This window comes from Mesoplodon bidens, assembly GCF_964165515.1.
Source record: "Mesoplodon bidens genome assembly, chromosome: 19".
NCBI lineage: Eukaryota > Metazoa > Chordata > Mammalia > Artiodactyla > Ziphiidae > Mesoplodon > Mesoplodon bidens.
The window spans coordinates 44,691,232-44,706,880 of NC_138179.1; the positions used below are offsets into that span (position 1 = coordinate 44,691,232).

General features: G+C 51.2%; 1 protein-coding gene across 1 annotated transcript; it reads left to right on the plus strand.

The window, feature by feature from the left end:
* Positions 1-1,225: 1,225 nt before the first annotated feature.
* Positions 1,226-9,025, plus strand: FN3KRP (fructosamine 3 kinase related protein). The gene is made up of 6 exons (XM_081220481.1): positions 1,226-1,416; positions 5,314-5,465; positions 5,817-5,908; positions 6,872-6,954; positions 7,559-7,681; positions 7,902-9,025. Exons 1-6 carry the CDS (start codon positions 1,276-1,278, stop codon positions 8,238-8,240), a joined length of 930 nt encoding a protein of 309 aa, XP_081076607.1. The 5' UTR covers positions 1,226-1,275; the 3' UTR covers positions 8,241-9,025.
* Positions 9,026-15,649: the final 6,624 nt, after the last annotated feature.

Here is a 15,649-nt window from a genome sequence, read left to right on the forward strand (position 1 = left end):
ATTCTTCCTGTTGGGATCTGTAATCAACAGTTTTTCCTGTTATTGACCCTGAGTGGCCACAGGGCAGAGGCACTTGGTGACACATCTTTACCTTCAGGCTGTGTCTGGGTGGACAGGGTGAGAGCTCTCCCTTTTGGCCTTCCCACTCCATTTAAAACAGGTTTCCCTTTATTAGTTTTCACAGCCATTTCCTTAAAATAAATCTCTCTATATATACACACACCCTGTTGGTTCGATTTCTCTGGAGAATGCTGACTAACACGGGGAGCCGTGGACAAAGAATGCTGCCTGCCGTATTAGTAAACAAAAGACACAAAAGACGTTGAGGCCATCAAGCCCTCAGCCACTGCAGCCATCCCCGACTGTGCACCCTGAGGAATTCAGAATGGAGAACATAGGACACTGGCCCTAGATAGTTAGGGTGCGTATCAAAGGAACGATTTCACTAAGCCCAGACTGTCCCATCTTCTCATACACGGAAAAGCACTAAATTCATTTACTCGAGATGTCTGTTTTTTTTAAATTAGCAGTAATCTTTTCATGTTTGACTACCTAGTTTTTTTGTTTGTTTGTTTTTGAAAAAAACTCCTTTACATTCTTGCTCTTCCTTTTCCTCTTCTGAACAGCCCCTCAGAGCCACCTGAGAGGCTATTTCACCAGCTTAAGTCCTCAGTTATGCCCCCAATAAAACATAACTCTCAACTTTTAGGTTGGACATTTTTTTTCAGTATACAGAGCAAAGCAGACTTTATTCTACCCTCAAATCACTAAAGTCTAGTTGGGTAGATTGATGCTAACTGGATAAACAAGTGCAAATAAACTAACAGAAAAGATAGCACCCCGGAGGGTGTTGCAGGAGCCTCCAGGTCGGGAAAGCCCCTGTGAGGGGTGACGCTCAAACCTGGAGCCGTGGACGAGGGGGCTGGAGCAGGGGGTGTTCCCCAGACCAGGACGGGCCACACAAGGTTAACGGCAGGTCACAGGTAAGGTCAGGGGAAAGGCCAGGGCGATCCCGTGGCGAGGAGAGCCACCAGGGTCTCGGGGTCCTTGGGAGCACAAGGCGGCTCCGCCCCACCTCCCGTCGACCGTCCCCTCCCCCATCCCCGCGCGCTCCCGCGGCCAGGTCCCGCCCCTTCTTTTCCCTCCCCCAATCCCTCCCGCGCTCCCACGGCCCGGTCCCGCCCTCCCGCCCCTCACCCAATCCCCACGCGTCTCCACGGCGTCGCGGCGCCTGCGTGCGGTCTGAGGCGGGTACGCGGCCCGGGCGCGGGCGACATGGAGGAGCTGCTGAAACGGGAGTTGGGCTGCGGCTCCGTTAAGGCCACGGGTCACTCGGGGGGTGGGTGCATTAGCCAGGGCCGGAGCTACGACACGGACAGAGGACGAGTGTTTGTGAAAGTGAACCCCAAGGCGGAGGTCAGGGCTGCCGCGGGCGGGGGAAGGGGGCGGGGGACTGTGGTCCCGGGTCCCTGTCCGGGCTCGGCGTCGGGATCCGGTCTGGGTCCGCGGGCGGGGCCGTCCGAGCCCGGATCTGCGGGCCGCGGAGGCGTTCGGTGACCCGTCTTTTTGTCAGGCTGGCCTGGCGTTTTGGGGGGTCCGCGGTTCAGCCCTGCGGCCCCTCGAACCTCAGGGAGGTCGGCGCGGGTCCAGGCCCGTCCGGCGCGTGCCCCACCGCCGCGTGGAAGCTGTGGGTGGTTTTCACGCGGCCCAGGTGGCCGCTGCCTTGAGAAAATTCATTGTTCGGCGAGTTTTGAACAAGGACAGGGAATAGAAGCCCCTTGTCCTGGGGTTTATTTGAACTTGCAGAGATCAAAACCCTTTCTGAATACTGAAAGTAATGTAGCCTTCGTCCGCCGGGCTGCTGTAAACACTGGGCGGCTTTAAACACGAACATGTATATTTCTGGGTCTGGAGGCCGGACGTCCAAGATGGTGGTGAGGCTTCCTTCCCTGGTGTGGAGGCCACTTCTGACTGTGTCCTTACGTGGCAGAAGGGGGAGGAGAGCTCTCTGGGGTCTCTTATAGGGGCTCTAATCCCCTCATGAGGGTTCCACTCCTTTGGCCTGGTCACTTCCCAAGGCCCCGCCTCCTAACACCGTCGCCTTGGGGGTTAGGTTTCAACCTCTGAATTTTCGGGGAACACAAACATTCAGTCCCTTGCGGCTGTCTCTCCATTCTGTTTGTATCTGAACGTTTTCTCAGGGGTTCCTGTCTAAAATAGGTGAGCCTCCCTGCTGAAGTTGGCTTACCCCGGGGTGTTGATGTCACTTTTTTGTGCACTTTGGGTGGGTCATGCTTGTAGTGTTAGCTGGGAGGCCCTGGATGGCTCCAGTAGGCAAGGAGCAGGACTGGACAATGCCTTGTTTGAAATAGGGCTGAAGGTGCTGACCCCAGTACCAAGTCCTACGTGTTACACACCCTCAGCACTTTTATCCTCTCTTTGGAAATCGTATTGCAGAATCCCATCTTCAGTGGTTTGGGATGATCTCTTTCTGAAACGATGCTGTTCTCTCAAGACCACCCTTCAAATCTGTTCTACAGAGGTTGGCTGCGTGTCATCCTGTACATCCCTTTTATAGGAATATGAGAACTAATGGTCCTTGAAGTTGCTCTTTTACATTGGTTTCCCCCAGTCAGTACTAATGTAGTGGAGGTGTCCTTCCTTACTTTCCACCACAGGTCTTCTCTGGGTTCTTTTTCTCTTATGTGGCTCCATCCTTTTCACAGCTGTATTTCCACTTTCATTAGTGTTTGTAATAATTCAGAACTTGGTGTAGATTACAGGGAAGCAAATAACTTTCTGATGATTAAAATGGAATCTCTCAGTAGTGCTTTTTAAACATTGTTCTGCTACTGCTATTTCTTCTGGTTCTTGCTTTTTATTGTCATCAGAGTCCATTTTCTTTTTGCTAATCTTCACATAAGTTCCTTCTAATCCTTTGGTAGATAGTTTCAAACATGTCTCTTTCTAGTTTGCTTGGGAATATCCTGTGTGAGTTATGCAGATGTACTGCCCATAGCGGAAACATTTGCTGATTGATTGGAAAACAGGACTGTCTTTATGCTTTGCCTTTTAGGAGGTGAAAATGTCTTCTTCCAGACTTCTAAGAGAAGACTACATAGCTGCTCAATTGCTTTCCTTCTCACTCTCTGCTGGAATGACCTGGTCTAAGTTTTTTCTCTTAATTATGCTTATCTGTCCTTTGCATGCTTGAGTAGTTGGCTTTCTCTCATGCTCCTCCCTTAAGTTCTGGATCTTTTGTAGCCCTGCACCCCAGCTAATGCTTACTTTGCCCTTGTCCCATTCTGGAGGAGCAGTGTTCTTAGGGTTAGACACTTAGGACCACATGGTAGTGGACATTTCTGTGAGGGAGCCTTGCCTCTAGCTGTGTTCACAGATCCTTCTTCGCCTCTCCCTACATTTTTTTTTTAATTAAAAAAAGTTGGACCTCCCTGGCGGTCCATTAGTTAAGATTCCGCACTTCCAATGCAGGGGGCACGGGTTCAATCTCTGGGTAGGGAAGTTCCACATGCAGTGTGGTGTGGCCAAAAAAAAAAAAAAAAAAAAAAATTTATCCATTCTGGGACTTCCCTGGTGGCGCAGGGGTTGTGAGTCTGCCTGCCGATGCAGGGGACACGGGTTCTTGCCCCGGTCCGGGAAGATCCCACATGCCGCGGAGCAGCTGGGCCCGTGAGCCATGGCTGCTGAGCCTGCGCGTGCGGAGCCTGTGCTCCGCAACAGGAGAGGCCACAACAGTGAGAGGCCCGCGTACCGCCAAAAAAAAAAAAAATTTATCCTTGCCTTTACGCTGCACAACCAGTGCTGTAGTACAAAGTATAGCCAGGGCCCAGCTGTGTTCCTTTGTCTTCAGAGAATGCTCTGAAAATTCTCCTTAAGACACAGTTCTTGTTTTCCTCCTCAGGAACTTTAGCTCTCCAAAGTAGTATAATAATAATGTTTGTAAAGTGTTTAGAATGGACTGTGTAACTGTTAGCTGCTAACTCAGTTAATTATGGTAGCAAGCCTATGAAATTGGTACTGTTATTAATCCCATTTTACAGATGAGGAAACCAAGGTCACAGAGTTAGTAACTATGAGAAGTAGAAGTAGAAGAATGTCCATGGCAACACTGTTCGTAGTGACCCCAAACTGGAAGCCCAGTGTCCTTCATCAGTCGACTGGACAAACACGTTTTAGAACATTTGCACAGCAAACTCTACACAGCAGAGAGAATAAACTCTGACTGTTGATGCACCAGCGTAACAAATGCAGTGTGGAATGAAGAGGCCTGACCATCTGCCTCTGTGGAGATGACAAAGCAGACAGACAAATGTGCGGGTGGGGTGGCAGCGGCTGGGAGGAGAGGAATGCCGGGTGGCCGTCACGTGGATGTGCTGTGTTTGGGTGGATGCTTCTGAGTTGTGCAGTTTTCTTCATATACGTCTGTAGAAATTTTACTTTTAAAAAAAAGATACTTTAAAGGGGAGGAATTACTTAGCCTGGTAAGTTAGGGAAGATTTCTCTGAGAAATCAAAACTGGTATTAAGTTGAAACCTGAAGCATGACGGGGAAGGGGCTGACTTGGCAAAAGAAGGGGGAGGGGTGTTCCAAGCAGAGGTGACATGGCGTGTGGAAGTCTCCAGGCTGGAGGAGGCCAGGGATCTCGGGAACTTAGAGAAGGCTGTAATCCAGGAGCGCAAGGGGTGTGTGTGCCTGCCTGTCAGTGTGGAGGTGGAGCCCTGGTCGGGGCCCAGATGAGGGGGGGATGTGGGCAGGGCCAGGCCCTGTGGGGCTGTCATGAGGGAAGTGGGGTGACAGCTTGGGGTGTGTTCCAGGGTGGGATTTGCCTTCCAAAAGCAGGAACAAGGACTTCTGGACTGGAAATGGGAAAGGTGGTGGAGATGAGGTGGTTTCCAGTGCCGGGTAGGAGATGCCCTAGGACTTGGTGGTCCATTCGGGTGAGAAGTGACGCCAGCTCCCTGGCATATGCAGATGGGGGCTGCCTGTGCCTGAGGGCCCCCTGGGACAGGACTGTGGTTGAGGTACTGGTTACACAGTCCAGCTCTGCACCAGGCATACGTTCTTCTCTTTGGAGAGACTGGGATCAATGACAGCATAAACATATACAAAACTAGAAAGTACAGTCCCTCTAATTCCTGTGCAGCTTCAGAACGTGTAATCTGCTCTACTGAAAAGTGGAAAAGCTGTCTGTTCTATTGAGTCTGCAGTCAGCCTTGGTTGTGGTGCTGGAGAAAACATGTCTACACAGAGCCTTGCTCTTCCTCCTCCCCTCCCCGGTTATTTCTCTGACAGGCCAAAAGGATGTTTGAAGGTGAGATGGCAAGTTTAACTGCCATCCTAAAGACAGGCACAGTGAAGGTGCCCAAACCCATCAAGGTCCTCGATGCCCCTGGAGGTGGCAGCATGCTGGTGATGGAGCATTTGGACATGCGGTATCTGAGCAGGTTCGTTTGCTTCACCTTCACCTCTGGGTGCGTTTGTTCTTTCTCTGAGTGGGAAGCTTCCATTTGGGGGTATGTGATAGAAGGAACCCATGACCCGGCACATCCTGGGTTCTGCAGAATAAGCAGCATGTACTCTGTGGGCCAAAAGCAAACAGGAGAGGAATTTCAGGGTGAGATGCTGACAAAGGACCTGGCTTCAGACTCGGATGAGGCCCTCCATCTCCCGCTTGCTTCACCAGAACAAACTCTTACCCTTACTGTCTCACCTACTTTGTGTGGCCTGAGACCTTTCAAGTGGAGGTGGGTCCCCATTTGTACCATGAGTTTAGTGGCTGTCTTTTGTTTTTACAGTCATGCTGCAAAGCTTGGAACCCAGCTGGCAGATCTACACCTAGACAACAAGAGGCTTGGAGAGGCTCTCCAGAAGGAGGCTGGCACAGTGGGTATGGCTGTGGGCCCGAGGGACCCCCCCAGAAGAAGACAACTGGCCAGTATGGGTGCGTGGGTGGAGGTGTGCTGCCGCTGTGTACAGTCAGACCTGTGTTGCTGCTACAGGAGAGGAATGTAAACCCCAAGGCTGCATGTTTGGGGTGCAGTGAACACAGTGAATACAATTAGTGTATTGTCTCTAAGATGCATGTGAAAGACAGGAAATATTTCCTGAACTCAAAATCCTATCATATTATGGTTCCTTTGACCTCTCACTCCCCAGAAGAAAGCCTATCAAAGTTTCTCTGGCTTACCATACCGTGCCTTTTCTTCTAGGAACAATCACATGATACTCAGAATGATAGCCCTCACGTCTGCCCTTTTTAGGGCTTACTGTGGTGGTAGCACTGAGGGTGTCTTCCAGGATTTTCATCCTTTGACGTTTGATAATCCATGTGTAGCCCGTATGGTTACTCTGCTAGGCAGAGTAGCAGACACACCAGGAACAGACGACCAAGAACCTACTGTGTTAGACAGACAGACGGCCTCGTCCCTTCCACTTGCATGTAGTTCAGTTCTTCCGGATTGCTTTGAGTGTAGGGAGCTGCAGAGGATGAGATCATTTACAAGTACAGCAGTTTATCTTTCATAAGTGGCAAATGCTAAACTGGCCACTGAAAGCTGTCCTTCCTGATGGGTTATGGGGTGGATTTTCCCTCCTTTTTTGGAGACAGTGTGGTCACTCCTCTGAGCATCCTCTGGTGCCTCTCCTGGGAAGGAGTGGGTGTTCTGGATTGTTGACTCTGATGAGACAGGCTCTGTTCCTGGGTCCCGGAGCCCAGGGCCCTTGTTTGGATGAGGACACGAGGTGGAGAAGGGCACGCTGAGGTCAGGCCTCAGAGCTGCTCTGGGCTCCCAGAGCTGGCCCCGAGGGAGCGAGGGGACTGTCCTCTCTCTCGTTTCATTTTGCTTGCAAGGGAAAGGAGGTGGGCAAGTGGAGCGGCCCTTTGTGGACCAGTTTGGCTTTGAAGTGGTGACGTGCTGCGGGTACCTCCCCCAGGTGAGTGACACCACCATTTTGCCTGCATTTCCCAGTCAGGCCAGCCGTTCAGAAACAGCTGCGGAAAGCACACCCTCTCTCTTTTTTGGTGAAATTTGGTAAAAGGTCTTTGCTCCTTTTTTTTCTTTGCTAATTTTAAGCAGTCTATATGAGGAGTATCCACCTCACATTCTAGGTAAGCTCAGAGGAGCAGAGAAGGACCAGCAAGTTAGGATGCTGGATTTCAAGGTGGGTGAAAATTAGAAAGTTAGAAAGTTAAACCGAGTTTTATGATTTTGTGGTTGGCTGCTCTGGGGATTTCAGCCTGGGGAGCCATACTCGGGCTGAGTGGGTAAGACGGCGGCCTCGCCCTCCGAGGAGAGGCAGGTAGCTGCTTGGGAGGGGAGCACTGAGTATCCCACGGGGCACAGTCCACACTGTTCAGATCTTGAGATGTTGTGGGAGGTTGTCCGGGAACCTGCCGGTCCCAGCATGTCCTCCAGACCCCAGGCTGCCTGGTCAGCTCCACCCCTTTACACTGGTCCCTGCAGTGGCGCCTCTGGGGACCAGCCTGCTCCGCCTTTGCTCTGGCGCTTTCCTCTGAGCTCTGCTGTCAACCACACAGGTGAACGACTGGCAGAGGGACTGGGTCACATTCTATGCCCGGCAGCGCATTCAGCCTCAGATGGACCTGCTGGAACAGGGGTCTGGGGACAGGGAGGCCCGTGAGCTCTGGGCTGCTCTGCAGGTGAGTGTCGCCCCTCCCAGCCTGTGCCCATCATGCCCTGCAAGCCTGATGGGAAGGCGCTGCAGCTGGTGCAGCCACCTGGGCCTGGGCCTGGATGGGAGTTGGGCACGTCTGTGCACTGATCAGGCCCTGCTTGGGCGCTGGGAGCCACACTCAGAAAAGCCTCTGTGTCCCTCCTGTGTGCATCGGTCACTTTGCTAAGGCTGCATTTCCCCCGCAGTTAAAGATCCCTGACCTGTTCCATGATCTGGACATCGTCCCAGCCCTGCTCCACGGAGACCTCTGGGGAGGAAACGTGGCGGAGGATTCCTCTGGGCCCATCATTTTTGACCCAGCTTCCTTCTATGGCCACTCAGAGTATGAGCTGGCGATAGCCGGCATGTTCGGGGGCTTCAGTGGCTCCTTTTACTCCGCCTACCACAGCAAAGTCCCCAAGGCCCCAGGCTTCGAGAAGCGCCTTAAGCTGTATCAGCTCTTCCACTACTTGAACCACTGGAATCACTTTGGATCAGGGTACAGAGGATCCTCCCTCAGCATCATGAGGAATCTCATCAAATGAGAGCGGGAGGGAGGCCTGAGTTCGGGTTACCAGATCCTAACCTGACGCCTGTGGCCAGCCTCTGGTTCCTCCTCAGCCTCTTCTTCAGGGATTCTTCCCATTTCTTCACACCCTGGAGTAGCTTCAAACCAACTTTCCAAGCCTTATAAAGTACGTGACATCTCAGAATAAAGGTTTTATCACCCTAAAGTTAGACTTCATAGCTGGATAAAACTGCACTAGAAATTGGATGTGAACCAAGGGACCAATGGACGGCGGGCTGCGTCCAGCCCGCAGCTGCCCCGAAGTTAAAGAAGGGTGGTAGCCAGAGTGCCAGGTGCTGCCACCAAGGGCACCTTCCCACCAGCTCCCCGTCTGCCCTCCAGGAATGCCTACTGTCCGGGATAATGCTTCTTGGTGGGTCAGACTTGGGTCTAGACGTGAAGGTGTCTACCTGGGAGCGCCTCCTGATCAGTCCCAAACCCAGCACATTCCCCTTCCTTTCTGTGCCACCCCTGGACCTGCCGCAGGCGGAGCAGGTCTGGATGCATTCTGGGAGTGACCAAACTGCTCGCCTCAGTGTCCCTGGTCGATTTAGGAGCCAGGGAACTGCTTCTGTTAGCAGCCCGTCAACTGCCGATTTCTAAAGCTTGAGAGTTGTCATTCATTTGCATCGTAGAAACCAGCACTAATCCAGTGGTTTCCCTCCTTCAGTCTTGCAGTGGTGAGAAATGTTCATGAATGGCATTGATGCTAACAAATCCCTTTATGGAAAAATTTGAATAAACTTTCAGTGGTTTCAGTGATGCGTGAGAGTGTTTATTTCCCTTGTTTAAATCATAATTCAATATTTATCGGAGCTGCTTGCCAGGAAACCTTTGTAATATATTCCGAAAATAAATAGGTACAACTGTTGTTTCTTAAAAGAACACTTTTTTTCTTGGCTTTGATCAGTAAGAGAATAGCTCAGAGCTTCCAGATAAGGACAGATGCAGGTGTGGCCTGAGGACTTGTTGCTACGAGACTCGGGTCCAGTTTAACTGCTGTTCTTCTCACCCTGTGAGATTTGGTTAACAGTAAAGGGAGGTTGAAGATAACTGTCAAATTGCATTTCAGGGAAGAAGCCAGTTGGTGGCCCCTACTAGCTCTGGCTCAGGGCTTGGAGGATGCGTGTGTTGGGAGAGGACCGTGTTTCATGAGGTGGTTCCGATGGGGTGCGTACACGTTTGCCTCTCGTCTTCTTTTTGTCTCCGTTTAGAGGTCAGGGCCCCTCAGTGGAAGTCAGAAGCAGAACTGATGCCTTCAGAGTCTGTTTTTTGTGGGACAGGAGAGAGGACTGTGACTTTTTTTTTATCACCTTAATTATTACCCTTTTTTAACTCTGAGTTATTGATGTTTCTTCATTGCAGTGGCGGCAGTGGCATAAAAAATAAATAAAATTTCTCCATGCACAAAATGTGTCTGATTGACAGAAGATGACACAGGAAGGACGTATTTCAGTTGGAGGAAATTTCTCATTCTGCTCGGGGGCTGAGGTTGCCCCAGCAGGACACCTGCCGTGAAACTTCCAAGCGAAATCTGCTGCCTGGATCAGGCCCAGCCTGGGCCAGGAGGCATGTTGGGGAGAAACCTGTCCCCCACAAACCTCTCAGCAGGCATCCCTGGTCCCCCCTTCCCCTCCTGGGGCCCCGGCCCTGGGCTGAGGAATCCCACCAGGTGGATGGGGGGCCTACGCCTGGGGGCTGTGCCAGGTGCAGGGAGCGGCTGCTTCTGCCCCATGGTGGCCCCCCCATGTCAGCCCAGCATTACCAGGGACTAGAGCCAAGGCCGGAGCTTTCCTGGAGTCCCGCATCTTAGGCCGCCAGCGAGTGCAGTCAAGGCAGAGATACCGGGGAGTACCTCAGAGGTATGGCAGGCACTCAAGCAACAATTTTATGGTGTTTCCCCGCTTTTGTGATGGCACAGTATCTGTCAGCTGTTTTTTTTTTTTTTTGGCCGTGCAACGCAGCATGCAGGATCTTAGTTCCTTGACCGGGGATCAAACCCGTGCCCCCTGCAGTGGAAGCGCAGAGTCTTAACCACTGGACGCCGGGGAAGTACCCTATGTCAGATTTTTAAACTGCAGTTTGCTGCGATTGCTTATTCTAAAATATCTACTTTTATATATAATTTTGTATTCATAAGTATATATATTCCTATATAAAGGGTTGCCAGAATTGTATAAACCTCAGGCCCAAAGGCCACTGGACCCCCAAGAGTTGCTGTTTGTGGAGTGTTCTGTTCCCTAAAGGCCCCTCTGTGCATCTGAGGATAAGCTGGCACAAATGAGTTGGGGAATATTGTCCCCATGTCCTCTCACGTTCCCCCTCCTTCAAATCTAACTTGCTTCCGAAACACCAGGAAATTGTATAATTGGTGGCATCCAGAACAGACTGAGGCAAGGCCTGGAAGGCTATCTTGTGAGTGAAGTGTGTATCTTCAGGGCTTGGGTTTTGAGATCGCTCTCAGGCTCATTGTAGGCTTGTGGCTCAGACCACCAGCTGAGATGACAAAGAGGGAATTCTTGTGGAAGAGGGTCTGACCGAGGTGGGTGCCCCGACTGTAAAAAAAAAAAAAAAAGGTGGGGTTCTGATAGGGTTCCGTCTTGCTGTGCAAAGTCCCACTCGGGTGGTTCAGCAGCCGTGGAGGCCACAGGCCACCACTGTGCTGTCTTGAGCTTCACGTCTGCAGGGCAGTGTCAGAAAGACACTTGTAAACTGTTGGGACTCTGTTATGGGATGATGTTAGGGGCTGGATTCTGTCTGGGATTCAGAGGGAATCTGGGAAATTATAGCCAAAATCAGGGAGGAAAATGCACATTTTGGAAAGTTTGCTTCAGAGAGCAGTGCACCCAACCCCTGGAAGAAGGTGCCAGTTTGCTCCAAACAGACATGAATCTAGCAAACCTTTACCGTGCATCACACAGGACTGTGTGTCTATGACATCCTAGTGGAGGGGTCAGGAACCCATCCTAGTGAATAGTCTTAGAAGCCTGGAGACCTTCCACCTCAGGTATAACGGAAACCATGCTGTACTAGGGGCTGGGGGACCAGTACAAGAGGTGAGTCTTAAGTGAGTTATGTGAGTTTTGAATCCATTCCTAAAGTGGGCCCGGCAGAAGACCTAAATAGACATTTTTCCAAAGAAGACACACAGATGGACAACATGAAAAGATGCTCACCATGGCTAATTATTAGAGAAATGCCAATCAAAACTACAGTGAAGTATGACATCACGCCAGTGAGAATGGCCATCATTAAAAGTCTACAAAGAAATTCCGGAGAGGGTGTAGAGAAAAAGGAACCCTCCTACACCATTGGTGGGAATGCAAATTGGTGCAACCATTATGGAGAACAGTATGGAGTTTCCTTAAAAAACTAAAAATAGCACTTCCCTCGTGGTCCAGTGGTTAAGAATCCACCTTCCAATGCAGGGGACGTGGGTTCAGTCCTTGGTTGGGGAACTAAGATCCCGCATGCCACGGGGCAACTAAACCTGCACGCTGCAACTAGAGAGAATCCCACAACGAAGAGCCTGCGTGCTGCAACGAAGACCCAGCACAGTCAAAATAAAAAAAAAAAAAAAAAGAAAAAACCCACTGATTTTCAACCAGGAGCAATTTAAAAACAAACAACTAAAAAACTAAAAATAGAGTTACCATATGATCTAGCAATCCCATTCCTATCATACATCTGGAAAAGGTGAAAACTCTAATTCGAAAAGATACATGCGGGGCTTCCCTGGTGGTGCAGTGGTTAAGAATCCGCCTGCCAAGGCAGGGGACATAGGTTCGTGCCCTGGTCCGGGAAGATCCCACATGCTGCAGAGCAACTAAGCCCGTGAGCCACAACTATTGAGCCTGCACTCTGGAGCCTGCAAGCCACAACTACTGAGTCCACGTGCTACAACTACTGAAGCCTGCATGCCTAGAGCCTGTGCTCCGCCACAAGAGAAGCCACCGCAATGAGAAGCCCGCACACCGCAATTAAGAGTAGCCCCAGGGCTTCCCTGGTGGCACAGTGGTTGAGTGTCCGCCTGCAGATGCAGGGGACACGGGTTCGTGCCCCGGTCCGGGAAGATCCCACATGCCGCGGAGCGGCTGGGCCCGTGAGCCATGGCTGCTGAGCCTGCGTGTCAACGGGAGAGGCCACAGCAGTGAGAGGCCCGTGTACCGCAAAAAAAAAAAAAAAAAAAAAAAGAGTAGCCCCAGCTCGATGCAACTAGAGAAAGCGCGTGCACAGCAACGAAGACCCAACGCAGCCAAAAATAAGTAAATAAAATAAATTTATAAAAAAGAATACATGCACCCCAGTGTTCATAGCAGCACTATTTACAATAGCCAAGACATGGAAGTAACCTAAATGTCCATTGACAGATGAATGGATAAAGAAGATGTGGTATATATGTACAATTAAATACTACTCTGCCATAAAAAATAATGAAATAATGCCCTTTGCAGCAACATGGATGGACCTAGAGATTATCATACTTAAGTAAATCAGACAGAAAGACAAATACCATATGATATCACTTACATGTGGAATCTAAAATATGACATAAATGAACTTATTTATGAAACAGAAACAGACATAAAAAACAAACTTGTGGTTACCAAAGGGGAAAGCGGGTAGGGGAAGTATAAATTAGAAATTTGGGATTACGGATACAAACAACTATATATAAAACAGATAAACAAGGATCTACTGTATAGCACAGGGAACTGTATTCAATATCTTGTAATACACCATAATGGCAAAGAATATGAAAAAAATATATAAATGTAACACTGAATCACCTTGCTATACAGAAATTAACACAACATTGTAAATCAACTATACTTCAATAAAATAAATTTTAAAAAATAAAAAATAAAGTGGGCCCAGGTAACAACACCCATGGCCTCGTTGGAGATGAACTAACTCCCTGGCGAGAGCCCTGCCAGTAAACACTGCTCAGCATGTCTAGAGCCTGTCTCCCAGGGAGAGGGGTCGGGGGCAGCTTCCTCTGTCCTCCTCATCTTCTCCCAGTGAAATTGCTTCCAAAAGCTCCTTGTGTGAGAGCTTGCCTCCCGGCTGGGGTTTCCTCTTGGGCAGAAGTGTGCAGATATCCTGGAAATTGTTCAGAAACAGCGATCAGAGATCAGGGTGGTGGGGGACTGTGGTGGGCATGGAACAGCCACCCCATCACAGCCGACTCTGAATTCCTAAGAGGTGGCAGAATACCCCTCCCTTTCCCAGAGTGTGTGTGAGGGGCATGAACGCAGTATGCTTACGGTGAAGGCCAGGATGGTGGGCTAGCCTTGACACCTGGACCACGTCCACCGGCCCTGCTGGCAGCCAGGCCTTAGGATCCCAACCCCTGCCCCAGCTGCCTGATTTCAGAACGGGCTGCTGTGATGGCCCTGGGGCTGTGCCCACAGCTGCCTTCCTGGTGCCCCTTTTCTGAGCAGCATTACACCCTCCCCACCCTCCTGAGACTCCCTCCACACGGAGAAATGGGACACATTTGGCCATGGGCTGTGTTTCCCTTCTCGGTGCCACTGGACTCGGTATTCACCGTAAGGGTCTGAGTGAGCAGGAGAGTCGCTCCTCTGCACAGTGACCCCAGTACCTTGGCTGGTTCTACCACCCCAATCCACACCCCCAGATACATTTCCTGAGAACTCCTGCAATAGCTACCTGAGTTTTAGCTACAGTTGGGGCTGAGAGGTGCCTTCTGCACCTTTGCAGCCATCATTCTGGTTCTTGGGGAAGGGGCTGCTTGGATGTGTCTGAGTCACATCTCCCAGTTGAGCTTCCTACCACAAACCAAAACTCAAATGCAGGCTTGGGAGAAGGGCGGGCTGGTTTGCGAAGTCAGTGTGCTCTCCTAGGCACGTGTCTTCATGCTGAGGATTCTGCCCTTGGACCCAGGACTGCCCAGATGGGAGCTGGGAGGCCTGGGGAGCAGCCCCAAGTACCTGGGTTCGGGACCAGTAAGATGGTGTGCCCCTGCCTGCCTGCCACCCAGTATGTTCAGACCCTGCTTGGGCAAACCGTGGGCATAGCCCAGAATGGGGCTCAGTCAAGACCAGCGTCTCCTGCAAGAAAGGGCAGGAGGGGGCAGGAGGGTGGAGCTCATGGGCACCTGACCCTGGCAGCTTTGGGACTGGCTTTAGACCAAAGATTTGGAATTCCGAGAGAACAGAGAAAACAGGATGGAAATCACAAGGAAAAAGCTGAAGAAGCCGAAGGCAACTTCCCGGGGTTGGAGGACCCAAGTTTCCATCCTGAAATGGCCCACCTGTCCTGCCCAGAGGAGACTCATCTTGGGCACTTCCCTGGGGAATTGTCACATACCGGCAACAAAGAGAGGATCCAAAAGCCTCCAGAGAGAGAATAGTTTCCACACAGAGAATAAGAATCCAACTGGCTTCCAGCTTCTCAACAGCACGGGAGCTGGAAGGTGAGGCCACAGAGTCATCTCAGTGATGCAAGAACAGCTTGGAATTCCATATCCAGCAGGACTGCCCATCGAGAATAAAGATGTCTGCAGAAGTGCGAGAGCTCATCTTTACTGTCATGGATCCCTTTTTGGGATGCAATAGGAGCTTGGGCTTCACCAGACTGAGAGGGAGAGCTGGGAGGAGGGAGACTTGCTACAGATGCCAAACAGTCTCCTGCCCACCTGCTCTTGGCCGTGCATGTGTGAGGGCATGTGTGCATGCCTTTGTGCACATGGCACATGTGTGTGTGTTTTCTTAATATTTATTTATTTGGCTGCACTGGGTCTTAGTTGCAGCATGCGGGATCTTCATTACGGCATGTGGGATCTTTAGCTGTGGCATGCGGGATCTAGTTCCCCGACCAGGTATGGAACCTGGGCCCCCTGCATTGGGAGAGCAGAGTATTAACCACTGGACCACCAGGGAAGTCCTGGCACATCTGTGCCAGGAAGCTCCCTTCCTGGGACAGCCAGCGTCTGTAATCAAGAGTCCCACTCCGGGTGCGGTCAGCTGCCTGGTATCAGAACCCCAAGAGCAGACTCTATCTCTGATGGGCACCAGGTGCCCTGACGAGCAAGCCCAGTGCCAGCAACCGGTGTCACCAGGCAGTGCCTGGGGCCTGGCAGGACGTGATCAAGACCGCCAGCCTTCTGTGGACCGTGTGAGACCTAGCAAGGCCTGTGACCTGCATCCCAGGGACGGCAATCTCCCCTGGACTGTCCTGGGTATTGCTGGGTGGGAGGGCTCTGGGCCGAGGCTGAGAGAGGGTGCAGGGAGGTCAGGCCCTACAGGGCCCTGGGCAAGTTCCAGCCGGGTCCAGGCTCACTGACTGTGGACACACGGGAGGGCACCGCCCCCACGTCTGTCCCCCTATCAGAGAGCTCCACCCTCCTCCCATAGCGCCGGG

Bases quoted from the DNA above. Each gene is read 5' to 3' on its own strand.
- FN3KRP (XM_081220481.1), top strand. From the start codon at position 1,276: ATGGAGGAGCTGCTGAAACGGGAGTTGGGCTGCGGCTCCGTTAAGGCC. The intron at 5,466-5,816 runs GTTCGTTTGCTT...TTGTTTTTACAG, and splicing joins GACATGCGGTATCTGAGCAG to TCATGCTGCAAAGCTTGGAA. The intron at 5,909-6,871 runs GTATGGCTGTGG...TTTGCTTGCAAG, and splicing joins GAAGGAGGCTGGCACAGTGG to GGAAAGGAGGTGGGCAAGTG.